The sequence below is a fragment of the Canis lupus genome, chromosome 28 (genome assembly GCF_011100685.1).
Source record: "Canis lupus familiaris isolate Mischka breed German Shepherd chromosome 28, alternate assembly UU_Cfam_GSD_1.0, whole genome shotgun sequence".
NCBI lineage: Eukaryota > Metazoa > Chordata > Mammalia > Carnivora > Canidae > Canis > Canis lupus.
This window is the reverse complement of record NC_049249.1, coordinates 1,427,501-1,453,016: the sequence shown is the minus strand read 5'-3', so window position 1 is coordinate 1,453,016 and position 25,516 is coordinate 1,427,501. Positions and strand designations below refer to the sequence as shown.

General features: G+C 49.2%; 1 protein-coding gene and 1 long non-coding RNA gene across 2 annotated transcripts in view; one reads left to right on the top strand and one right to left on the bottom strand.

Annotated features, from left to right (window-relative positions):
- DRGX (dorsal root ganglia homeobox) overlaps window positions 1–25,516 on the top strand; it is a 32,311-nt gene that overhangs the window by 4,891 nt on the left and 1,904 nt on the right. The window contains exons 3-6 of the mRNA XM_038577937.1: window positions 438–539; window positions 3,432–3,610; window positions 3,693–3,805; window positions 25,190–25,516. The exon at window positions 25,190–25,516 is cut by the window's right edge and continues 1,904 nt beyond it. Coding sequence (XP_038433865.1) covers window positions 438–539; window positions 3,432–3,610; window positions 3,693–3,805; window positions 25,190–25,455 — 660 coding nt within the window. The 3' untranslated portion in view covers window positions 25,456–25,516. The remainder of the gene's footprint in view (window positions 1–437; window positions 540–3,431; window positions 3,611–3,692; window positions 3,806–25,189) is intronic.
- On the bottom strand, window positions 15,777–19,455 carry LOC111093020. The gene is made up of 3 exons (XR_005380247.1): window positions 19,294–19,455; window positions 18,516–18,914; window positions 15,777–16,354 (listed from the first exon to the last, which is right to left on the bottom strand). It is a non-coding gene; the product is annotated as an uncharacterized LOC111093020 (long non-coding RNA).

Below are 25,516 nucleotides of genomic sequence, written 5' to 3'. Positions count from 1 at the left end.
CTGTCAGGAAGGTGGCCTGAACACCTCTAGGTAGTTTCTGTGGGACTGACATAGTGAGGGCGTCTGCAAGTTGTTTCTGTTCCCCCTCTGTTCTATGGGGAAAGCTGTGTGGATTGCTCTGATTCCTCAGGCCACCCTCAGAATCTTTGATACCTAAGAATATATTTACATGTAAAAGCATCTACATATCTGTGCTTCTCATTTTATTTCTTGGATGAGCATGATACCTCGTTATTAAGTCTTAGCCTCTAAGATATCCATGGTTAAAATCTGAATTCTGTGGCATCTTTTTGAAGAGCTCTCTTCTCCCTCTTCCTCCTCTATTTGATCTGTGAAACTACTTCCTCACCCACTCCTAGCAAATGTGAAATATGCATATGCTTCCTCTCACCTTGCCACAGCCTCTCACCAGTAAATATTTTTCTTCCTTTCACTAGCTGGAAGCTCTTGAGGCAGTTTTTGCTCAAACACACTACCCCGATGTCTTCACCAGAGAAGAGCTAGCCATGAAAATAAACCTCACAGAAGCCAGAGTGCAGGTAAACCTTCTTTTTAATTATTTAACTCTCTCATATTAAAACTGGCAAACTTTTTTTTTGACATCATGACGGCAGAGTGCACATTTGGCCAAAGAAAGCAAATGAAGACTATCTGTCATTTTCATGGTGCACTTTAATAACATCAACATAATGTGGAATATTAGATTAGGTTGATTAATCGGTCATTCATAATTAACTAGTGATAATGTTCTACACTAATTTGTCCGCGTCTCTAAGGTACTAAATTACATCAATGCACATCCATTTCCTTGCTTTGGAAAAAAAAAAAAAAAAAGCTGAGATGCTATTCTCAAAGCAGCTCTGACTGCTCTGGGGTAAGGCTGGTCAATTGCAGAGAACTGTGTTTTCAGATGGGAACAGGGTAGGATCTGCTTTCCAGAAATTGCATCATGTCCAACTTTTCCCCTGTCCGCGGACCCTTTCAGTGAAGTGGATCCAAAGAACATGTGCAATTTAAAAATCTTTAAAGGGCAGCAGCGAGGGGGCTGCCTCCAAGCTGGCCCTCGGTGACTGTCTCTAAGCAGGATTTCTTTTTAGAAGCCACACAGTGATTACGTTTAAGTACACAAACCCGTGGAGCCCAGCAGATGTGCCCGAGCGCGGGAGGAACAGATTCGCAGAGCCGCCTCTCCGGGAGAGCTATTCTTTGAGCACAATTATATATTCATTTTATTTATGGGGTTTCCTCCATGCTGTTTCTGTTCTTTTTTATGTAGGGGCTTGGGGTTAAGACTATGCAAAGATCTAATTGTAGGAAATATAATAGTTTGCTTTTGGTTCCCCTGGGTCATGTTAGTATCTCTTAAAAACCAATGGCTGAAGAGAGATAATGGAATTCTGGGCAGTAAATTGGGGGTTGTAAACAAATTATTTCCCCTATAATCAGATTATGTGATCCTGATTATTAAATCTGAACATGAATCATTGGTCATATGCAGGCAAATTAAACTGATTATTATTTGGAAATGAAAATCTCCTTTGGCCAGGATGCTGTCTATCCCTTCTTTTTTTAATGCCAGCTTGCCAATAGCTGCCTAAAGACTGAACTGCAAATTGAGATAAATGACACAATTATTGAGCATTCAGAAGTGGAAGATCATAACTTCTCCCTGAAAGGTGCAAGGGTGAGATAGGGGTGGTAACAATTAAGGCTGAGAACTGTTGTTCGGGCTGTTGTCAGCTATTATGCAAACAGACAATGGCTGTGAAGCATTTGTTTAGTGAGCTTCCATGTGGGGACTTGGGCTTCGGTGGTGGCGGGAAGGGAGCTGTGTTTACATTTATATCTCTTGCTCATTCAAATATGATTAATGTTCTATAAAGCAGGGTCTTAATCGAAGCTGATGTTGTCAAACAATAACTAAATAGGGAAATAAACGACTCCATCATGCTCTTTCTTCAGAAGCAGGCGAACTGTCAGTGCAAAGTCATTAAAATATGATAATGAAAAATAGCTCAATTAAATGTTGTTATAGCTGTGACCTTCATTCAATTAAGACACAAGAAAGTGTCTGCATTTTGCTTTGCATTTAACTGCCCTAAATTTAGAATATAGATAAAATCATTATTCAATGGTTGCTGATATGTGCAATTAAAAGCCAACTCGATTAAAAAAAGAAAGAAACTGAGTTAAAGGAGAATGAACATTCAGAAGTGGTGGGGGGGGGGGGCGGCTGACGGAGGGCTCAGCCCTGGGACCCGGGCTCTCTCCTGGGCCGGCGTGAGATGGGAGGAGGAAAGGATGCCCGGGGGAGTGGGAGGGAGGTCTAGCCAAGCCTTTTTTGAAAGCCAGGAATTATCTCCCAGGAGATGAGGGAAGAGGTTCTGCTGGATAAAGAGCTGCAGGATTGCACTGACCTCTGGGAACATCTTGGGCCCCGCCTGCTCGGCTGCCGTGAGGCGGTCCTTCTGCATGCAGATATTGTTGGGATTGCCAAGGCTTGGAGAATTCCACACCAGCCTCTAAGAAGGCACTTAGAGCAGGTGAATCACAAGTGTCTTCCTAACCTGATGATGGCAGAGATAAGGGTACTTAATGTTTCCCGGGTGACTGCTGTGTGTTGGGCACAGTGCTCAGCATTTTCCGTGCATCTCTGTGCTAACAATGTTCAGGGGTGGCCACCGTTATTACTTCCATGGAGTTCGGATCTGGTCCTTAGCCCAACCACTGGTCTTCAAATGTGGGTCTGTCACTTACCTACCACCTGCCTGACCTTGGGCCGGTTAATTAGCTTGTCTGCTTAGTTTTCTCATCTGTAAAATGGGGCTAGGTCTACCTGCCTTAGAGGGTTGGGGTGGATTCTAAACCAGATTCACACTAAACCAGGGCTGATTCCAGAGTCATTATTTCTCATGGGTGCACTGGGTTGCCGGTCACAAGCTTCATGATGTGTCAGAAATGATTTTGGGGTTAAATCGCAGGTCTTAGGCCAGACACGTTTGAGTGCTCAGGAGGACCTGCTGGAAGAGTGAATGAATATTTTTGGTGAGGAAACCCCAGGGCAGTGTTTTGCAGACTGCTTTCATGATGATTCCTCCTCCTGCCTCCCCCCAACCATAGAAGATACATTTCACATTAAATAAGGGCACTTGAATACATGGAGCATTTCCACACGATAACACTTGTGCCCTTACTGTGGGCAGAGCATTTGGATACTTTCTATGATTTCACCTTCATTAAAAATTCCTGTCATGCCTTCTACCCATCTTTGGGTCTGAAGCTGCAGTTCAGAGGGCACTGCTTTGGGAGCTCTTTCAGAGAGAGGAGCAACTGCTGCAATGTACGGAACCCAGGCATTTGGGTTTGGGTACTGATTCCCTCCTGTCTGATTTTCTGCCTTCATTGGATGTGCTTCTCCCCTGGGGACTCAGGTTTGGTTCCAGAACCGACGGGCCAAATGGAGGAAAACAGAGAGAGGGGCTTCTGACCAAGAGCCAGGAGCCAAGGAGCCCATGGCAGAGGTGACGCCACCACCTGTGAGAAACATCAATTCCCCACCCCCGGGGGACCAGGCCCGGAGCAAGAAGGAGGCCCTGGAAGCCCAGCAGAGGTGAGGTGGTGGGATCCTGGGGTCTGGAGGCATGGTGGGCACACAGGGCTGGGACTCAATGTGATTTTCTTTTCTCTAGCAGCCTGGGGAGAACTGTGGGTCCGACGGGACCTTTCTTTCCTTCTTGCTTGCCGGGGACCCTCCTGAATACAGCCACATATGCCCAGGCCCTGTCACATGTTGCTTCCCTGAAAGGTAAGATTTGTGTCCTTTGGCTGGCAGGGTGGGGCTGGGGTTATGCTGGCTTGGCATTGTTTCCACGGGGTCGTGGAGGTTGGCTGGCCACTCTGTTTTCCCAGTCCCACCCATCAGCCTTACACCTTGGGCTGGTGCAGCACCGTCTCTCCTGTCCATCACAGCCAGGGTCATGAACAGCATCTGTTCCCCCACATGCTATCTTGTTTGATTTCTACATGGCCTGAGATGATAGGCGTTACTGCATCAGATGGGGGATTGTCTGAGAGGCAGTTGTTTCACAGGGGACCATTCTGGGTTCACAGGTTGCTTTTTCTCATTGGTGACAGTCTTGGGTGTTAACCTGAAGCTCCTGGCTGAGCCTTGATGGCGATTGTCCCAGGTCCCTCTCTGTGTGTGCAGCGTGCCCACCCGCCTCCCTGGGGACTGCTGATGTCAGAGGTCTGAACCATTAGGACTGGTGATTTTCCAGGATTGGCTCTCTTCTTAATAACAGCTCTTGTTGTCTGATGTTTTGTCAGGCCCAGAGAGAGGAACTCCCTGGGGACTTCTGGGGCATCCCCACTGGATGAACATGCCCATCCACTGTCTCTCAATTCCTCCTCCTCCTGTGATGAGGCCAGGCAGCTGTGCCGGCCCAGAGTGGGGCTGGGTGTCACGGTGGGTCTGGGGCAGTGACGGTTAGTGCTATTCTTGGGGCTTCTCTGTCACAAGAGGTCAGGGAGGGGGACGTACGGGTGTAGGCTGTAGACTTTCTCCTGATGATAGACAATGGGAGAGTCCTCTCCTAGAGACTGCCCTGTTTGTTCTGCATTAGGATCTGGGGTCTCCTGCCCTTGAGGGGACCCTCTCCAGCTGGTAAGTCAGACACACACACGCACACAAACACGCACACAGAGTGGCAATCTGCAATGCAAATGTGGTTTCTGGAGGCTGAATGAGGACATGAAAGAACTTCCCTGGGTAGTCTCCAGAAGGGAGAGAAAGGCATTTTAGGCATAGGAAACAGCATGTGCAGAGTGCCAGGAGAGGGGAGGAGAACCAGATGTGTTTTGAGAATGGTTGGTATGGTGGGTGCCCATGGGAGAGTGCGCAGAGATAATGTGGAGGTGCCTGGCAGAGCCAAAGCTTGAAGGCCCTGAAAGCCATGCTCCTGGGTTTGGATTTTCTATTGTAGGGGGTGGGGCTGGAGGCCCAGAGCCACTTCTGAGTAGTCCAGGTTATTGGGCAAATCCCCTCACTTAGATAGCTGGCATGCGTGGATGAGGCTCACCTCTGTCCAGCTCTAGGCCCCGTGCCCTTCCTAATGCCTCCTTCCACTCCAGGGCCCCGGGGGCTCCAGAGGCCATGGAGAGCCCCCCACAGAGGGGCCTTGGAACAGGATACAGTAGGCTGATAGGGCACTACAGAGGTGCAGTCCCAATTGGAAGGGGCTTCTGGAAGGAGATTACCAGTGGAACTTGGGTATCATTTAAGGAGCTGGTCTGGCAGAGGAGCAGTCCCATGTCTGTCTGCCAAATCCTCTCTGCTTTGGTGGGGGCCGGCTCAGCTCTCGAGAGTAACCATCTCTTTTATAAATATTCTTTGCTCGCCTCACTCCAGCCTCATGTGTTATAGGTGATTGCTGTGTCTCAACTATGGCAACCATGGCTGGGCTCCCTGGCCAGCCAAGGTGGGGCCCTGGCAGAGGCCTGTGGTGGCTCAGGGAAGGGAGAGAAGGCCAGGCTGCTGAGCAGGGAGAGCAGGACAGTGTCTGCCACTGGGAGGTCCAGGGCAGTGGTGAGAGGGAGATGGAGCTAAGGCTTCTGTCATCTGAGTTAGGACCCAAGGCAGAGGCAGGGGCTAGTGGGAGGGACTGGTAAAGGTAAATCTCTCACCTCCTTCTTCCTTTACTGGTATGTACCCCTCTCCAGCCCTTCCCTAAACTTTTCAGGCTGGGCTCTGACCTTGGGGCCCATTTTGTGTCTGCCTCATTAGAAACAGACTTTCCAGGGCTCCTGGGTGGCTCAGCAGTTGAGTGTCTGCCTTCAGCTCAGGGTGTGATCCTGGGGTCCTGGGATCACATTGGGCTCCATGCATGGAGCCTGCTTCTCCCTCTGCCTACGTCTCTGCCTCTCTCTCTGTGACTGTCATGAATAAATAAATAAAATCTTAAAAAAAAAAAAAGAAACAGAACTTTCCTTTGATGCTGCCCTTGTTAAGGGGGTTACTGGGGGTGGAGCTTGGGATGTGCAAGTGCTGGCACAGGTGACAGAAGTCACAGTGTGTTCACCACACCAAGGAACATCTTTGTGTGTCATGGTGGCATGTGTTTAGGGCAGCCTGTGCATCCCCATGGGAAGTCCCTCCTGACTGCGGCCGTGTGCTGGGGCAGGTGACATGCTCTGGTGACAAGCAGTCAGTGAGCGAGGTATGTGTAGGCATTGTCTTCACCAGACACCAATGAACTCTTGCCCACTTTCCTTGAGGTATATAGCCCTTGTGTCTTTATGTCATTTTCATAGTTTTTTTTTTTTTAAGATTTTATTTTATTCATGAGAGACAGAGAGAGAGGCAGAGACACAGGCAGAGGGAGAAGCAGGCTTCCCGCAGGGAGCCTGATGCAGGACTTGATCCCAGGACCCCAGGATCATGACCTGAGCCAAAGGTAGATGCTCAACCCCTGAGCCACCCAGGTGTCCCAACATTTTCATAGTTTTGAGAAAGGCATGGGGAGAAGAGACATTTCTCCACTGCCAGAGACAGGTATTTGAGGAGCATGTTAAGGGGCATTTTCAAATTTAGGCTGGGCATAGGTGGGACTGGGGGTGGGATTGGGGAGTGTTTGCCCACTCAGGGGTCAGTGGCTGCTCAGGCCAGCTCATTGTGGCCAAGTGGATATGTGGACATGACATTGCCAGAACTATTGAAATTCCTGGAGAAGTTGGAAATCTTTCAAATTTTTATTTGAGCTATTCCAATCTTTTACATGTGATCTCCAAGGCACATCATTGGTCAGAGCCATCCATGGCCTGCCATTTTGCTCCGAGATAACAGCTAGTATTGGATTGGGGATCTTTGCTCTCTAAAAGTGCCCATCCCCATGTGGTGGCATGTCTGAGAGTGAGGTGTTCTGAGCTAGAAGTCTCTGAATCAGCTGGTCAGAGCTTCTTGGCTCTAGTCTAGGTGGCCTCAGCCTTCCCTGGAGGTGTGCTTGGGGCACCCGGCCTTGGCCTCAGGACCTGGGTAACAAGTATGTACCCACAAGTCGGCTTCTAGATACTGTGGGGTTCGACCTCTGCTTGCTTTGTGGAACACTTGTTAAGTGGTTTGGAGAGAGGACAGCTTTTGACTTCTTGCCCGACTTCCAATGGCCTGACTCAGGGCTAGGACTTCTGGGCTTTGACCAAGACTCTTTTACCTTAGTGCACCCCCACAGGGGACTGGGCAAGCAATGTTGGCAGAGCTAGTGGCCTGAGCTACGCTTCCCAGAGGGTACTGGCCAACCTGGGGACTGCCTCACCTAAGTGGGAGGAGCTTCTTGCCTGTTGGTGCTAGAAGGCACCTGTCTGGACTTCTCAGCCCATGCCTCTTGTCACAAGTGAGAAACTGAGGCTCAGAGAGGGGAAGTCACTGGCTCACACATGGCTTCTTCAGCTACATCTCCCATTTGGGGTCTGGGCTGCCCTCCACAGGATCCTGATGTGCCCTTTCCTCTAGACACCACATATTCATTCATTCCTCTAGATGGTCACGTGTTGGTAGGACCTTAGACCCCTACTCTCCTTTTCCCTAGCAAGTGAATCCACTGGGTGTGAGCCCTGGGGAGGGGTCTAGACAAACCCAAGACTGTCTGAGACCAGGACCATTGTGAGCTGAGCACCACAGCCCCTTCCAGCCCAGAGATCCCAACCCACTTCTCCAGGCCTGTGGCAACTTGCAAATAATCCAGAAGAAAGAAATCAAATTCAGTGTCGGCTCCCAGACTCGAGCAGTGCTCGTGTCTCCTTCTCCAGGCCCTGGGGTCCTAGTGGGAACATATGGCCCTGGGCTGAAGACAGTAAGTATCTCTGGTAGGCCACCGAGGTTCTGGCCCAACCCTAGACAGCACCAGGGTGCCCTTCCCCTGAGACTCCAGCCATGCAGCTCCTGACCAGGGCCTGAGGATCTAAGCCAATGCTGCCCTGTGCTGCAGCCAACAGCTGGCCAGCATGAGAAGGAAGGGCAGGATCAGTTCCCCCAGGGGGCACACAGAGCACCTCCCCTACTAGTCCCAGAGCTGACTGCCCGGAGAGCATTATATATAGTTGCAAGGTGAAGGACTCTGAGTTGGGGGTCCTGATCTTTTGGTTTCAGGCACTGTTATGACAGATGTGAAGTCCTTGCCTGGGAAATGTTAAGAGAGCCTCCAGGGGTGTTTGTGGGAGAGCTTGGGGGATGTGGAGGTACAGTTTGCTTAGTTCCTTGAGGGCTGTATGTCCTTGAATGTAGTGTTATGGCTATTCACTTGCCTGGAAATTTTTTGACTTTGAATGTGTTCTGAAACCAGGAGCGCTGTTGGAATACTGGCTGTCAGCTCCTTGAGCAGGCTACACAGGGGGAAGGGACAGGGCAAGCAGGGACATGAGATGTAGAGGACATGGGCTCTGGGAGCCCCCACAACACTGGGCTCCCACAATATAGAGCTGTGAGTGAGGTGGATGGGTGGAGCCCTAGAAGCTCTGTGGCTGTGGCCCAGAGCATGCCAGCAGATGTAGACTCCACTTCTTTTGTCTTAGGATTATGGTGGGGAAGCGGCCCAGGAAATATGAAGGAGAGCAGGTTTGCTGAGCTCTGGCACAGACTGAGAAGTCAGTAGCAAACTCTAGAACGTGGTTTTCTTAGGAAATTAGAGGGAATAATTTTCATTCCTTGGGGAAATGTGGAAAGCTGGGGTCTGGGGTTTGGAAGCAGCTAGAGAGTTGGGGAAAACAAGACCAGACAATATTTGTCCAGTATTTGGACAATCTACACAGCTCGGAACTGCCTGGGCCGTGAAGCTCGGCTCGATGGTTCTGCTTCAGACCAGGGAGCGAGTGCAGAGACTCTCTAGCGCTTGGCCCTCTGCCGCAGCACCATCATCCCGGCCCCAGGGTTTGGTCAGGGAAGCTAAGACACAGCTCCAGGGCTGGAGTACTGAGGATGCCCATCCAGCAGGCTCCTTGTTGAGAGTGGCTGAGGTAGTGTGTGCACGTGTGTGTGTGTGTGTGTGTGTGTGTGTGTGTGTGTGTGTGGCTGTGTCTGGATAGATCAGCAGGGCTACTCAGGCAGTAGGGAGCCAGGGAAGAGTGGGGGTTAGGCTGGCACCCTTGAAGGGCAGGAGGTCATGACCCCTCTGGGGTGGTGGGTCAAGCAGAGTGCCCATATGTGGGAGTGTGGCCCACTAGCCTCCAGGCTGTGCCCATCATGGAGTGGGGCAGCTGGCTGCCTCAGGCCGGGGAAACTGCCCCCTGGGGATAGAGCTATGTAATTGAAAATCAGGCACTTGTGGGGGTTTCCTCCTTTAATTATCCTTTAATTATCAAGCAGCCGACCAGGACAATGGCCTCAAGCAAGTGGCCTGCCTGGTATGAGTCCTCATCCTTCTGTTTGTTCTCTAGCTATGTAAACCTGGAGAACGGTACTGGCAGTCTCTACTTCTGCTCCTCATCGGTAGGATGGGGATCTAGATCCTAGGACTGAAGTCATAGAACTGAATGGGGAGCACATGAGCTAGAACATTGGAGGCTCTTGGAACAGTGTGTGGTCCATGAGAGGTGCTCTGTAAATACCGTCGTTATTCACCAGATCCCTCGGTTCTCTTCTCCAAGTCCCTGGGTCCCGCTCACCTTCAAAGGAGCCAGTGAAATGTCTGTGTCTCCAGATGTCTCCCATTTTTCTCAACTTTATTGCAGCTGTGACTTATCTTTTCCTTGTACCCTTTATTGTTCCAAATTCGGCAGTGGGTTCCTTTGCCCCTGGTAGGGTTTCCTGGGCAGGGCCCCTCTTCCTTCCCTGGGACTTCATGGGCAGTGATGTTTTGTACTTTGGGATGGTTGGAGAGGACCCATCTTGGCTGGGCATGCAGTTATAGTGTGTTTCCTTATTGAGTATTCTCAAATAAAAAGGCAGCAGAATCCTATCCCATGCAGGGAGGGTGTGCATCACAGTAATGGGTGTCCAGAGAAAAAGCCTTTGCAACACGAAGAATTTTCCTGCACTGTCTTAATGGCCAGCCTTGTGTTCACAATTCATTAATGCAGAGGATGTTATTAATGGCTGAGGGAGGCGCTTGGGTTTGTTCCGGGGAAGTGCTGGCCACAGGACGAGCGCAATGGGGGCAGGAGAGCCACAGTCAGCGGAGGCCCCCTCTCTCTGGTGCACTTAGCCTGGTTGCCTCTAACCTGTGATTCGGAGATCTGGGTGTGAGGTGGAAACTAATTACAGCTGCCCTGGGAGAGCTTTCTTAATTGAGGCCACGCTCACGCTGGGGGATCACAGTCAGTCTCCTGCTCTAGAGGAAGCATCCGGGCCAGCATTCCCAAACTGGAGGGGCCAGGGAGGAGTGGTGGGCAGCCTTTAGGGCAAGGAGGGAATGGGGGCGGCTCAGTCCCTGGGGTCATGCCTGAGGTCGGGGAACAGTAGCAAAGCAAGGGAAAGAGGTCTGACCTCTTCTGACCTTCCCTCCCCTCCCATTGCTTCCTGGGGAGCTGACGTGGGATCCCAGGTTGGAGGGGCTGGAGGCAGACAGCCTGCTCCCACCCCCTCCACAGATCTGTGAGGCCTGAGGAAGTGTTATGTGCCAGGCACTTGCTCAGCGTTGGCATGCAGTAGGTGCTCAACAGCTGCTACCAATTGGAGTAGCAGTCCTGGTCCTGTGCCATCTGTGTGAGGACGGAGCAGGGGGAGGCGAGAGGCAGGGTGTCCAGTGCTGGGGCAGGGTCTGGTCACATCCTTCCAGAGAACAAAGGCCCCTTAGGTAGTCAAGAATGTACCCTCCCTGCTTCACACTGGCCTTGGCCTTGGGCTCAGGCCAAGATAAAGTGTCCAGATCTGGGAGTGCAATGCCTTTATTGTCCAATAAACATCTGCCCACCAAGGCTAAACTCTGAGCTGGAGTCAGCCTCTTCTTTTTCCAGCAATTCCCCTCCATTCCTCTTTAATCACCTTTTCCGAGATGCCTGGGTGGTACAGTGGTTGAGTGTCTGCCTTCCGCTCAGGGTGTGATCCTGGGATCCCGGATGAGTCCTACATCGGGCTCCTTGCAGGGGGCCTGCTTCTCCCTCTGCCTGTGTTTCTCTCTGCCTCTCTCTCTCTGTGTCTCTCTGAATAAATACATAAAATCTTTTAAAATCACCTTTTCCTTTGTGTTGTGGCTTAAAAAAATCACATTAAAAACATTAAAAATTGTTTAATTCTGAAATATATATTTATTAGAAAAATTCATAAAACATGCATCTGGAGTTTAGTGACCCATTTTAAGCAGCTATGTAACCACCCTCTAGGACTTTGCCTGCATCCCAGGAGCTCCCCAGTCCTGGGCCCCTCTCTCTTCCTAAATGAGAGCACTGCTGACTTTTATGGTGACCTAGCTTTGCCAACGACCTAAGCAGACATTCTGAAACACTGTTCTTTAGACTGAACTTTTTTGAACTTTACATAGAAATGAAATCATACAGTACAGATTCTTTGTGTCTGCTTCTTTGGCTGAACATTGTGTTTGGGAGATTTATTCATGTAATTAGGTTCAGTGGTAGATTCTTTACGATATGTGTATGATTAGGCCATCTGCAGATAAAGACAGCTGGTCTCTTCCTTTTGAATCCTTTTGCTTTTCATCTCTTTTTCTTGTTTTTCTTGTTGGTGCCAGCCAGAACCCCGAGCACAGTACTGTATAGACATGGTGACAACGGGCATCCTTGCCTTATTCTAGTTCTTTCATAGCACCTTTACTGATATAATTCACACACCATACCATTCATCCACTGAAGTGTACGGCTCAATGATTTTTAGTATCTTCGGTGAGTTGTGCAACCATCACTATGATCCACATCAGAATGTCTTCATCACCCTGGACCCATTAGCCATCACTTCTTGCTGCTCCCAGGGCCCCAGCCTCAGGGCACTATGAATCTTGCTGTCTCTATAGGTTGTGAACACTTTTGCTCTTGCTACAGTGGACTTATTATACGAATAGAATCATATGATATGTGTTTTTGGTGGCCAACTCTGGCCTATTCTTGATCTCAGGGTTTCACAGTCATGTTTGTCATCTTTTTGTTTTGTTTTGTTTTAGATATTCTTTATCAAAAAAGATATTTGCATCTTGGTTTTCTATGGGTTTTATTTTAATTATTATTTTAAAAAATCATGAATATGAATGAATGCTGAATTTCACTGAATACTTTTTCTGCTGCTGTTGAGGTGATCACATGATTTGTCTTCCTCAATGTATTAATACCGTAAGTTACATTGATTGATTTTTTAATGTTAATCCAACTGTGCATTCCTGGAATAAACCCAAATTAGATGTGACATGTCATCCTTCTTATATAGAGCGGATTCAGTTTGCTAGTTCTTTGTTCAGGGGTTTCTGCATCTATGATCATGAGGAAATTGGCTTGTGATTTCCTTAGAATTTCCATTCCAGGTGTTAGTATTGTTTTACTTTACTGCCAAACTGAGTATAATAAAAGCAGCAGTAGTACTGCCCAGCTATTTTATTATCTATCCTGGTTCCCAGGACTGGCTGGGCTCAGCCAGGCAGTTCTGTTGCTGCTTTTGCCTGGGCTCTCTTATGAGGTTACAGTCAGATGGCCGCTGGGGCTGGTATGTACAACATGGTGGCACCTCCTTGTCTGGAGTCTTGGCAGGGATGCTAGGAGCCCAGGAGCTCCCTTTTCTCTCTTCCCATGGTGAGCTTGGGTTGGGATTGAATGGTGGTTGATTCCCAGGAGTGGAAAGGCAGAATATGCCAGGCTTTCTTAATGCTTAATCCACAACAGGCACAGTGTTACTTCTGGATGCATTTTATTGATTTAAGCTGGTCCTAGAGCCAATCGAGGCTTGAGTGGAGGGGACTGCTCACAGGTGTGAATGCTAGAAGCTCAATTCATTGAAGGCCCTCTTCAGAGGCTGAGTGACACAGATGCCGAGGATACTCTGACATCATGATTTGAGTTGAGGTGTTTGTCTTTGAACCTACCTTGTTTCCTAGTGGTGACTACAAGCCCTTTAAGGGTGCTGGCATATCTGACTCACCTCTAGGGCCTTCCAAGCCACTCAGCCTCAGCCCCAAATACAGAGTCTGATGCAGAGTAAATGGTAGTGAGGTTTGGGTAAACAAGGAAAGAAGGTCATGCTGCTCTGAGTGTGAGAGACTGGCCTCACTTGGGAGACTCCAGTTTACTGGTCCTACCCTGCAGTGCTGGCCACCTGTTGCACCCCACAAACAATAGGACCCTCTTGTGCTTAATTCAGTACCATTGAGTACCCCACTTTGTCAGGCCTGAACCTCTCTGGTGATGAATCAGACACATCCCAACCTTAAGGGATTCACAAGTCATGGGTGGGCTTGGAGAGATAGTCAACAAAGAATTCTATCTCATGTGACATAGTCATGTGTTCCTATAGAGGCCAATAAGGGCAGGCAAAGTGTTGGGGAAGTCCTGAGGAGGGAGGACATTTCTCCCCATAGGACTAAGGAAGCCTTTCCAGAGGAGATGTTTCATTTGGGCTTGAAGGGAGCATAGGAGTTACCCAGTGGGTAAGAGGACTCCAGGTAAGAGAACAGCATGAGCAAAAAGGCATTGAGGCAAGCAGGCCTAGTATGTTGAGGAAAGAGAAAAGCATGAGGTTGGATGGCGCCACATTCCCGGGAGAGGATGGCATAACCTCAAGGTGAGCCCAAGTTCTGGATTCAGACTTCCCATGGCCCAGAACCATTTCCCTCTTGTCATAGGGTCAACTTAGGGAAGACACCAGTCTTCTCTTCACCTGTGACATGAGGATCATGATGGCCATACCCAATATTGCTTGTGGTCAGTACAATATGTATCCATGCCTGGCACATCCAAATGTCCAGTATGTGCTGGCAATAATTGTTAGAGTTCTGCTGATGGGGTTGGGAGGTCACTTGGTATCTAATTAGGGCTTAATTTTGGACCTCTGGGGCAGAAAGTCTTACTTCCTGCAGGTATTTGCTCCTCAATGGGAGAGCCTCTCAGCCTGCAAGGCACATTTTATGAGGTCTGAGGTATGGGCAGATCCAGGAAAGTAGCAGCCCTTCAGGGGCCTTTGGCTTGTTTGTAAAGGTGTAGGTATTTGGGGAGCAGGGAACCCGATGGGGCAGAAGGTAGTCACTGCTTATGGGGAAAGTGACTGGGTCAGCCCTAGCCTTCTCCATGACTACTTGATGTCAGGAAGACAGGGGAGAGAATCCCAACACTTAAGATTTGTAAGGAATCTTCTTAATGAGTGGGTTCACATTCCAAGATATAGTGGGGAAACTGAGGCCCAGAGAGGGGCTGGGACTGCCCAAGGTCATGTAGTACATCTGTCAGAAGCAGGACAAGTCAGAGACCCAGGTGTCCCATCGTCCAGCCGCCCACACCCTGTATTGATTCTGTTTCCTTTACAGGCACCTGCTGTCATTCTCTGGCTTTAAAAACTGCAACTCACTTTCCAGAAGCCATTTCCTATGGGTGCTGATGGGTTTGCCCTTCCTGCTAATCAGTGGGGCCCTGGAGTGCAGGGAGCTGAGCAGAAGGTTTCTGGCTTGTGCCCAGAGGCAGCGGGAGAAGCAGCCTGCCTGTCCAGAGTTTTGGCTGCCACTCGAAGGAGGGTGGGCAGTGCTAACTGGCACCGGGCTGCCCAGAACGCATGTCCCTGCTGCTCCTCTGGTTGTGCCAGGGTCCTTGGATCTGGGTGTTGTCATTATTTGTTTGCCCCTTCGAAGACATCCAAGCAGAAAGGAGACCCTGGTGCTGGCTCTGAGACTGTCATGGCACAAGGAATGTTTGGCTGGGCTGCCTCCCATCAAGGAGCATTTGCTGAACAAATGAGCGGCTGTCATTTGATAGTAGGTGTACAAGTGGTAGGTGGAGTTCAGACAGGGGTGGGATCTAGCATCAAGTCTAGCAGAATAACCTGACAAATTAACCTGGGGATTTTGACATTAATCAGATGGAGCAACTTTGCCGTGAGCCCTATTTCTCTCCATGAGGTACTGAGGAAGCTTAGAACCTGGGAGAGGGTGACTCTGAGGACCTAGAGAGAATGCCAGCTCAGTCAGGAAGGAGAGACTCTCCCTCCCTTTCTGCCTTCCTCATATATTCACAAATATTCAATGTTTACTTTCAAATGGGACATTTCAGTACTGGCAGCAGAAGTATAGGGGTGAGAGGGGTGAAGGCGCTAATGGTACGTTTGGAAGGTGCACTGGGTACAAAAATAAGCACAATTCATGGTAAAAGGCAACATAAACCATAAGATGGAGACAAAAGAAAGCACATCAGGGGTTCTGAGGTAGAAGACATTTGGGTAGGAATTTGACTTGATGCACTTGATTATTGGTGAGTACCCGAAGCCACAGCATCTAAGAATCTGTGCTTACATATGGTGGGCACTTACCAACACCCCACTCAGACAATCCTATGAATAACAAGGGACTGGTCTTAGGAATCACAAAATAGAAACGATCTATCTATCAAAAAACAGGAACTATGTGTGTTAAAGATCTCATAAATCCACTTATTCATTTCCTTGTTCAAATCTGTTACCCTTAACCTGAACTTTCAATAAGAAATCAGTGTGCATGAGCTTTGCTTGTCACCAAAATTATAGTTCACATGCCTTTATGATGAAAATGTGCTATTGGCAGAGATGGGATAGAGCTAACTTAATTTTTCCTGTCAGTCTCTGTAGTAGATCAATTAAACTGCCAAGGAGATCAAATATTTCAGACTGTATTTATTACATTAAGTATTTATGTTCAGGCCAAGCCTTTAAAGCATGATGTCATATAGGAATGTAGGCCGATTAGATCAATTCAGCAGAATTTGCTGTAACTTAATGGAAATCTAATTGTGTGTTTTAATTTAGTGTCCAGGAGGTAGTATGTTCTCCAAACAAAACCACTTTCAGGCTTCATTTAGGGGCCAGATGGCTCTTGCACAGACGTTGGTGATGGCACACGTTGGTAGGGCCGCAAGGAAGAGGTTGTGTTGTTTTAGGGGGTTTGACTGCTGGTGGGTTGGTCATACCTCGTGCAAAGGGACTCGCTGACCTTGAACCTCACAGAACAGGAGATGGGCCGAGGGCTCCCGGTGGGTTTTCCATGCTATTTTGTCCACCTCATGTTCATTGGTTAGTGTAGGCTGAGGCCACTCACAGTTTTGGAGTGTTAGCTGAATGCTGAGGACATGGCCCTTCTTCCTTGGCTGTATCAGTGGGGCTCTGTTCTAAAGGAGAGTATCTGTTCTCATCATCTGAATGGAAGAAGACTGGAAATCACAAGTCACCAAAAGGACACCATTTTCATGACAGTAACACCTGGTCAATATAGAAAGGGTGGAAAATACAATAAAACACAAAGAAAATTGTAAAAGTCACTCATAACCTTAGTACCCAGAATCAACCACTATGAATATTTAGTATTAGTACATTTGTTTTCTTCCCATCTGTAAACGTATATCTCTAATGAATTTATATATTTTATAACTTAGAAATTAAAAATTTTAAGCCAAAAAGTTTAAATTTATCGATATTTTCTACTAATAAATTTTTATATGTATTTTAACTGATGCCATGTGGATATGGCACATGGTTGTACATATATGTGTGCATATATGTACTATGTGTATATACATATGTATTATGCATACATGGATCTGTATGTACAGCACATACCTACATGTACCAAACTGGGATCATATTGACTCACTTATTTCTCAACAGAGAGAGAGAGAGAGAGAGAGAGAGGCAGAGACACAGGCGGAGGGAGAAGCAGGCTCCACGCAGGTAGCCTGAAGTGGGACTCGATCCCGGGACTCCAGGGTCATGCCCTGGGCTGAAGGTGGTGCTAAACCTCTGAGCCACCTGGGGATCCCCCCTACTTTTTTTTTTTTTAAGATTTTATTTATTTATTAATGAGAGACATAGAGAGAGGTATAGACACAGGCAGAGGGAGAAGCAGGATCCCTGCGAGGAGCCTGATGTGGGACTCGATCCCAGGACCCTGGGATCACGCCCTGAGCCAAAGGGAGATGCTCAATCGCTGAGTCACCCAGGTGTCCCTCTCAACCTACTTTGAAAACTTAATATTTCATTATTATATGTCATCATAGTTTTTTCACAGCACTAAGTATGCTTCTATAATATAATTCTGTCATAGCTTTCGTGTGTTCTCCGTGGGTGACTATAACTTATTCAGTCAGTTCCCTGTTATTGGGCCATGAGGTTGGTCACATTGTTACCATTTGCCACACTAGATTGACTTACTCTGTAGTTAATTTAATTTTTAGCCCGTTCATGATTTATAGGTTTTTGCTAGATTAAAAAAATAGGAAAAAAAACCCCTAGAGCCCCAACTCTGGAAATCTAGTAATTAAAAAGATGACATTTATTTTTATTATTTTTTAAAGATTTTATTTATTTGACAGAGAGAGAGAGAGGGAGAGAGAGAGAGAACACAAGTAGGCAGAGAGGCAGGCCGAGGCAGAGGGAGAAGCAGGCTCTGGGCAGGGAGCTTGATGCAGGGCTCGATCCCAGGACCCCAGGATCATGACCTGAGGCGAAGGCAGATGCTTAACTGACTGAGCCACCCAGGCATGCCCCAAAAGAGGACACTTTTAAAGTTTGTTTGTCTTACTCCCCAAAATTCTGTTGGCAGAATTAGCTATTTTAGTTTGTGGTCTGATAGGAAAGGCTCAGCTGAGGAAGCAGGCCAGGGTGGCAGCAGGGTGGCAGTCGGGCATGGGGGACAGGCACCGAACTGGCGGCTGCTCCTGCTCCCGGGCTGTGGGCTGTGGGCTGTGGCAGAGCTCCCGGCTCGTCCTGGGTGTCCTGGAGGACAGGGGCTGCTCACAGGGCCAGCTCTTCAGCTGGTGGCTGACATGAATTGGAACAAGTTGGTAATTGGAACAAGTTGTGGGTTGTGACTTAGAATCACCCTTTAATTTCTATGGGGTTATGGAAATAGTAACTGTTTGAGGCCTTAGTGCTGGGTGTGCCATGGAATGTCTCACAGAGGTGCTTGTCTCACTGCCCCCCACAGACAAGGAGCCCGAGGTGTGGAAAGATGGAGAGAGACCCCTGTGCCCGGTGAGCGGTGGGGCTGGGGGTCACACGTCAAAACCCTCTTTCCTCCACCTCAGAGGCAAGCTGCATCCGCTTTTCAGGCCTCAGAGACCCCCTGTTGTTGTTCTCACTTTATGGAATCTTGATAATGGGTGACTCGATTTGGGGGTAGACTTTTTTCTCGAGGGTCTTTGTTACCTTCCTGATGTAATAAAGGGGGGTGCTCGGGCTGGCTCAGTGTCTCCCCATCACTAACAGTCACAGGCTGGGGCAGTTATCTTAGCATACGTGCTGCCGAAGCGAGCACTGCTGGGGCGGTTATCAAACAACTTTCAGACATCATCTCTTTGAGACAGTCCCTGCTGTGGGCCAGGGGTGTCAGGCCATCCTGGGGTGTGCTGCTTTCCTTGCTTACCCCGTACCAAATGGCTCCAGGTTACTGTGCATTCTGAGTCTTTTGGCTGTCGTAAATTTTTGTGTCTTTTCTCAATATTAGCCATCAATGAGTCTGCCATTAGCAGGCACATTTCTCTCTAGTGGGTGGTAGTCTTTGAAACTGAATGATTTATGTTAGAAGTGCACTTGAAAGAATCTCTAAGTACTTTGGTGAGATCCTTGAGTCTGGCTTTTCAGAGCAAAGCACATATGCTTTGGGATCTGGGATTTTAGCTGGTAACTACTGGTCCATCTGCCATCCGGAGCACTACACAGGTGGAGCTCTGTGGTGTCACTTCTGGTTTTCAGTCAGGGTCCGGGTTGCCGAAGCTGTTCGGGCAAGGAGGCCTTGGGGAAATCTGGCCATGCTATCGGTACTCTGGAATCATGAAGAAATCGGAGTTAGTTTTATGAGACTCTTATTTGTGGAAATAATATTTTTCTTTGTTAAAAAAGGGTTATAGGAGTTAAGAGCAATGCTGGTAGTAAGTTCTAACACCATCAATTGAAATTTTGAAAATGCGGTAAGGTTGGAAGAACGCAACTTTATAATTCACATCCCATTCTAAAACCACTTTTTTTATGCTGAAAGGGAGTTAAATAAAGCCCTTTCTCACTCAGTAGCCCATGTGCATGGTTCTCTAATGTTCCTTCAAGGGGGCTTCTGGGTATGATGACCAGGAACCTAGGAAGCCCTCTGCAAATGCATAGCATGTGATGGTAAAGAAAGAAAAACTCCTTTTTTTTTTTTTTCATACTTTTATCCATTGCTTCTGTTTCATTCCTGGCACGAGAGAGATAGAGATAGTTATCTTGTGCCCACTGTGCCCTGGGGTCAGCCCAGCTAAATAGTTTCATTTTTCACTTCACCCTCCTCCCTTCCTTCTCTCCTCCCCTCTCCCCTCCCTCAAGTCTGATGGTCTGACCATGACAGAGGGCAGAAAGAATTTATCCTCCTTTCCCCCGCAGGTTCCTCTGCTAAGGCAGCCCACAGCCTATGACGTTGCAGTGAGCTTACTGTGAGGTCATATTGACCACATGCTCCCCTGAGCCACACCCCCCTGTGTAGGGTTGGATCCTTGGGCACACATCAGAGACTCTATACCTTTCCCTGATAAATATTAGCATGTTAGATTTGTCTCCTTGTTTGCTTTTGATCTTGTCTGTTGTACAGATTGCTCTCTGGCTTGCCCATATGTGCATTCTGAATTGGCACATCTTCCATGTTCTCATCCAAGTAAGGGCAGGGCAAAGCGTGACTCCCAGTGGTTCCTCTGTCAGCACTCCTCGATGTGGCTGTTTGGACGGGTATGAGTCCACCTATAAGCATCAACCCCCTTTGAAGGATGCTTTAGCTACTCTTCAGACTTGAGGTGTAGATGAGGAAAAGAGGGTGACATCTCTCAGGGGCTGTGCACCAAAGAATCTTGTTGACCTGGGACCATCTCTCAGGTCACCTGCTGCCTTACAGTGGAAATGCCCACCCAACGGGCATGGTGCAGAGCATGGGGCAGAGGCCTGGCTCAAGGGAGGTGTACAAACCATGCATTGCTTCCTTAGCCAAAGACACAACTGGCAGGGTGGGTTGAATGCTTTAGCCCATGGATGTGAGGTGGTATGTAGCTGAGTGGGGGGTGCTTATCCTGAGGGACTTTGGAGGTTCTCACCCATTGGAAGAGCCATACAGGAGTCTCAACAGCCATGGGCAGTCCTCATGATCCTGATGACCTTGACCTGAACTCTTACAGTTTTATTTATAAGAATTTATTTTACCTTATTTTATTTTTAATTGTGATAAAATATGTAGAAGGTAAAATTGATCATCTTAACTCCTTCTAAGTATATAGTTCAAAAGGATTCAATATGTTCCTCTTGTGGGGCAACCATCACCACCTTCCAGCTCCAGAATTTTTTTCATCTTCCAAAATTGAAGCTCTGCCCACTGAGCAAGAATGTCCTACTTTCACCTGCCCCAGCCCCTGACAGCCACTGTTCTATGTCTCTATGAATATGCCCATCTAGGCATCTCACGTAAATGGAACCACGCAATAATTGCCTTCTTGTGACTGGCTTGTTCACTTAGCATAACATCCTGGAGGTTCATCCATATCGTAGATGTGCCAGAGTTTCCTTCCTTTTAAAGACTCAACAGTTTTCTTTCGTGTGCATAGTCCTGACAGTGCTAACTAACCAGAGTGTCCCAGAGTCGTCGTGTTCCTGGTCATCAGTTTCCCCATCCCTCCAATGTCGGGGGTGAACTAGATCATGTGCACAGACTTTGCTCCCTCCTGCAGCCTTGGTTTTGGGAGCTAATGTGTTTCTTTTACTCTTGAATCTGGGTTTTGAGGGCCAGGAGTGTAGTTATTGGTGGCTTTCTTGGGAGCCCACCTGCTGTGGATGTGACTGTGCAGGTGTAGGCTGTGGATCCTAGGGAAAGAGGCTCTGTTTTGTCCAAGTGGCACTTCTCCATCCTGCAGGTGGCCTATTCATCACTGAGTCACAGACCTTTTAGTTCCCTGCTTGACGCTTACATTGGAACAAAGCCTCACCACTGGAGGCAAGAATCAGCCTGACCAAGTTGAGCCTGCCTTTCTTGGGCTGGTCTGACAGGGGCAGGCTGCCCAGGGCAGATCCTGAGAACTGTGGTCCCTCCCAGGTCCCTGACAGGCCAAAGGTCCAGGCAAGCTCCCCTCAGACTTTTAGTACCTGCCCCGCTCAGGCTGCCCAGCCTCTCCCAGTCCCTCCTCAAATGTACCTCTTTTTAACATTCATTTTAAAATTAAAATTGTGTTTCTGATTTTTTAAAGATTTTATTTATTTATTCATGAGAAACACACAGAGAGAGAGATTGAGGCAGAGACACAGGCAGAGGGAGAAGCAGGATCCCTGCAGGGAGCCCAGTGTGAGACTCGATCCCAGGACCACGCCCTGAGCCAAAGGCAGACACTCAACCACTGAGCCACCCAGGTGTCCCTGTGTTTTTGATTTTTAAATCACACTAGTTGTAGAAAAGCGAGAAAAATTCTAAATAGATGAAAATGTCCAGTATTCCTACTGCTTAGGGCCTTCACCATTCTTCATATGTGGTCTCCTCAAACATATGCTCCCTTTGGGAGCATGCTGGAGGGGGTCCCAGTCCTTGGATGGCACTGGCACTGTCCCAGCATGTCCATGGCACTGGCACTATCCCAGCAGAGCCTGCAGCTCCCTACCGAGCTGTGACTGGTGTCTGTATGTGGCTGTGTTGAATGAGGGCCAGTGGGAGAAGTGGACTCGGGATCTGACCCAGCATAACTTTCTGCATGTTCCCTGCTTCCAGAAATGGCATGAGGTTAGCAGCCCACCAGGGGTGTGGGGCTGTGACATGGGCTCTCAGAATTCCCTGTGTAAAGTTGGCATTTGTGATTTGTCCCTGCATATTGACCCTCAGTCAGAATTGAGGTGGGAGGCCACAGTTGTGTTTTAACCCCTATTACAGCGCCGGAGCACTGAAACACCATCAGAAATTTCTGGTCCCACCTAAACAGTAAACTGGCAGACTTGGGCCAGTTACTCCTGGAGCTCAGTTTCCTTACCTGGAGAGTGGGGATGAGTAATGCACACCCCCTCGGGGTGGCCAGGATGGTGACAAGGGGCCACTGTGGGTGCTGGTAAAGGTGAGCTTCCCTTTGTCTCTGAGCAGGCTTGGAAAGGAAGAGAGACATCCAGATGTGCTTGAGGAGAGAGGAAGGTGTCCTGCCCTGGCATGGAGACCCGTGTCCCCAGGAAGGGAGGTGGGAATATCCCAGTGGATGCTGCTGGGGCTGTCTCGTGAGGGCTGATCTTATAAGTGGGCGCAGGGGCCAGTGGCTCTCCTCGCCTGCCTGCCTTCCTCCGTATATACTTCCCAAGGGCCCAGCCTGTTTCAGGCACTGTGCCAGGTATTGGGGACAGAGGGGTGAATAAGATAGGAAGATACTTGACCTCTTGGGAGTCTTCAGTCTCTTGGGGGGGGGGTCGGGTGGAGGGAGACAGACCACAAACAAGTCAACAACCTGTCAGCAATCCCCTACCATTGTGGCCGATGCTCTGGAGATTTGAGCAGAGTGGAATGTAGCCAAGGAGCCAACTTTGGATGGGGAGGTCTTGAAGGACCCCCGAGGAGGTGACGATCTAAAGGAACCCTAAAGAGAGAGAGAGGTGTGAGGAGAACATTCCAAGGCAGAGTGTGGGGCTCTTCACCCACAGACCGAGCCTGGGGAAGGGTCCAAGCTGGGGAAGAATGTGCCTTCTTTTCAGACAGAGGGACACAATGCTTGAGGAGCAGGCCCCCTGCCTGGTGAGGTCCAGCTTGGCCACTTGCTATTCACTCCCAATCTCCTCATCTGCAAAAAGGGAACTCTGAGCAATACAGCTCCATGTAGGCTCTGCTGTGATGCTCTGTGAGCCTGTGGAAGCATCCTGGCCAGCACATGGGAAGGAGAGTGCAGTGTGAGCCTGATCATGCAAGAGCTTAGCGGCTTAAAAGGAATTTGAATTCACTTGACAAAGGGATTTTGGTCCCTTGGTATACCCAGTCTCCAGTGCTGCTTCCTCCAAAGCTGATGAGCACTTTCAGAAAGAGGTGAAGGACTGGCTTAGTGGTCCCCTTCCTGTCAGAAGGGGAGAAAGATCGGCTCATCCACGTGGGTCCAGGGGCCGTGGCTGACCCAGGTCTCAGGCCTTAGGGAAAGGCACTAAGTCCCAACTGTCCTTGGCAGGGCCAAGGTGGTCCATCTCCTGCTCCCCTGGTGGGCTCTGGCTCTGGAGTTGGCCCAGGATGACTGGGTGGGGAGGGGTGTGGAGGCTGCTGGGATGTGCATCTCCTGCAGGGATCACAAATGCAGGTCCATTGCTTGTTCTGTCTTGGGAGCTCAGAAAGTCTCTCAAAGCATGTCATGCCGACAGCTGAGTTTATCCACCTGGTCTGGGTGTGAAATCTGTGACTCTTGCCCCCAGACCTTCCTGTGATAGGCAGCTGGAACCCATGGGTGTCCCTCAAGGACAGGGGTGGTACCAGGACTGCTGAGTACTGTTTACTTCTCCCCTCAGAGCTCAGATGGGAACAGGACCACAGGATTCCATGGTCAGACTCTCCCCATCCTCCTCCACATTCACACACACACACACACACACACACACACACACACACACACACCATTCTTTGTTTGCTCCCATCTTAGGAATGGCAGCTCCATTCATGTGGGTGCTCAGGCCCAAGCCTAGGTATCATGTGTGAATCCTTCCTTTCCATCACCTTCCTTGTGGTCCATGAGTGGTCCGTGCAAGCTATACCCTTCCCCATAAACTGGAATCTGGCCACCCCTCACCTCCTGCTCTCTAGCCATGTTGTGCCAGGCCACTCTCCCTAGGACTGCTCTACCCCACTGGCCTTCCCACCTGTCCCCGATGTAGGTAAGCTTGTGACACACTCTACTCCAACCTACTGAGGCTTCCTTGTATTGAATTCTGCTCAGGCTGCTGGGCAGCCTGGACTTGATGGCCTTGATCCATCTGCTCCATCTCTCCCCTGTAATCTTTGGCTTCCATCAGTCAGAACACCCTGCTGCTCCCTGAACAGGTGACTTCTCTTCCGATGTCCATGCCTTTGCATTGCTCTCCTCCTTGGCTGCATGCTCTTTCTAGACGTTCATGTGGCTGCCACTCTGACGAGTTGTGCTCAGGTCTCTGCTGAGCATTGTGTTCCATTCGTGTTTTCTGGAGCACATATTACTGTCTACCTTTGTAGCAGCAACTCAAGGGCTCCAGTATACCTTTCCCCTAGAACTGTACTCCGTGAGGTTGGGTCCTGCTGCCTTATTCCTGCTGATTGTCACTAGGGTGTAGAACAGGGCTGGGTGCTCATGGGATAGTCGTTGAATAAATGCACAGTTGAGGATGACCCATGAAGAGGGACTTTCCTCAAATTGAGCCTGCAGAGGGGTGGCTCACAGCATTCCTGGGCTGGTTTATGTACTGCTGGCCAGCATGCTTGGGGCCAGGCACTTGCTCCCAAGCCCCACTCCGTACATGGGACCTATGCAAAGTGCTTTCCCAACTGATTGCTTCAGAGGTTCTTAAACCTCATTTCACCATGCCCTGAGGGTCTCAGTTAATTCTTCATGACTCTCTTGGGCCATAAGAAATACCCAAAAGTTTTGTTCATTAAATGGTTAGGTTCAAGCCACTCAATAAGTAGTAATGTCCTGACGACTTAGTAGCTGTCTGAAAAATGGCTGGGTTCCCTTCGTCTTCAGAGGTTGAAAATGTCCCTGCAGCATCCCTGTGAGTTGTCACGGGGGCTTTGGCATGTAGTCCAGGTGAGTGTGGGATTTCTTTCCTGGATCCTCATAACCATCCTGTGAGGTAAGTATTAGCATCAGTAAGTATCAGGCCACCCAGCTGGTGGGTGAGGGAAGCAGAATGGGTGAGGTCTCCCCTGTGCTCTGAGAATTCCTTGGGCTAACAGCTGGATCTCTTGTGCTGTGCATCTTTGGGGTCCTGAGCCCCTGTCCTGTCACCTCTCCTATATGGGTCCTGAACCAAACAGAATCAGTCGGCCCCTTACCCTTACCTCGTGTCCCGGTAGACAGAATGTGGGCAGTGATGGCAGCCTGTTGCTTTTCCTCTTTTCAGGGGGCCCTCTGTGCTCTTGCTGTGTCCCGGACCCCATGGGGCTGTCGTTCCTTCCCACCTACGGCTGCCAGAGCAACCGCACAGCCAGCGTGGCTGCCCTGCGCATGAAGGCTCGGGAGCATTCGGAGGCCGTCCTGCAGTCGGCCAACCTCCTGCCCTCTGCCAGCAGCAGCCCCAACCCCACGGCCAAGCCGGCGCCCCCTGATGGAAGCCAGGACAAGAATCCTTCTGCCAAGGAACAGAGTGTGGGGGAGAAGAGCGTATGAGGGTCCTCAGTGAGCGTCCAGGCCCGAGGCGCCCTCCCCTTTCCCCTGCTTCTCCCAGCCT